Source organism: Elephantulus edwardii, unplaced genomic scaffold, assembly GCF_000299155.1.
Source record: "Elephantulus edwardii isolate Elephantulus edwardi_28Jun2011 unplaced genomic scaffold, EleEdw1.0 scaffold00020, whole genome shotgun sequence".
Lineage (NCBI taxonomy): Eukaryota > Metazoa > Chordata > Mammalia > Macroscelidea > Macroscelididae > Elephantulus > Elephantulus edwardii.
Genome location: NW_006399770.1, coordinates 3,736,606 through 3,737,411, shown reverse-complemented (window position 1 = coordinate 3,737,411; position 806 = coordinate 3,736,606). Strand labels below are relative to the sequence as shown.

At 32.8% G+C, this 806-nt stretch overlaps 1 protein-coding gene across 1 annotated transcript in view; it reads left to right on the top strand.

Moving 5' to 3' along the window:
- The window catches only part of LOC102864250 (rho GTPase-activating protein 29-like), a 54,748-nt gene extending 54,641 nt beyond the window's left edge, over positions 1-107 (top strand). Inside the window, exon 22 of the mRNA XM_006882486.1 lies at positions 6-107. Within this exon, the coding sequence (XP_006882548.1) occupies positions 6-107 (102 nt within the window). The remainder of the gene's footprint in view (positions 1-5) is intronic.
- Positions 108-806: the final 699 nt, after the last annotated feature.

The following is an 806-nucleotide window of genomic DNA, read 5'->3' as shown; positions in this document are numbered from 1 at the left end:
CCAAGGAGCAGGGCCAGCCAGATGGGAACCCAGCATGTCAGAGACCCAGGCTAAAACGAATGCAGCAGTTTGAAGACCTTCAGGATGAACTCCCTCAATTTGTGTAGGTTTGCCAGAACTTTGGTTGTTTTATTGTGTGGTATTGTGTTTGTTTTTGAAAGAATGTTTGATGAGGCTTCTTTGTATAGAATTGTGAAACTCTGGATTTTGTTTTTGTCATTAAATGTGTTACTCTGTGTTGGTTACATGAAATAGTTGATGTTGTGTTAACATGTTAACAGTATATTTGGTCCCACTGGAATTACCTTTAATTTCTGTATTTTTGAAGTTGTGAATGTAATAGGTGGACTCATATTTTCAAAAGATCAGTTGATTTTTTCCCTTAAAATGATTCATATAAATGCATCCTTAATATATATTTTTCTGGTCAACTAATAGGAGCAATTATGGAAATCAGCTGTATTTTTTGAAGTGAAAATAAGAGCTTATTTATGGAATGTTTCTGATAAAGTATCTAAAGACTTGTTTGTTACACTTGTTCCCAAACTATTACTCTCCGTATGCTTCTGTAGCCATCTGTGCTTTGTTGTAAGCTTTTCTTTTTCAACTGACAATTCATTTTTAACTTCTTAACATTTATGTAATGGTCAAAGGCCTGCAAATGTTTATTTAATTGTGTTTTAATTAATCTCCAATTTTTATACAATAGTCAGTTGATTATATGGAGAACATGCACTTAAACCTGTGTCCAAATTGTATAGTTCAGTTATGTCTCCTTTGGTTCTAAATGATTTTAAACATTTGTT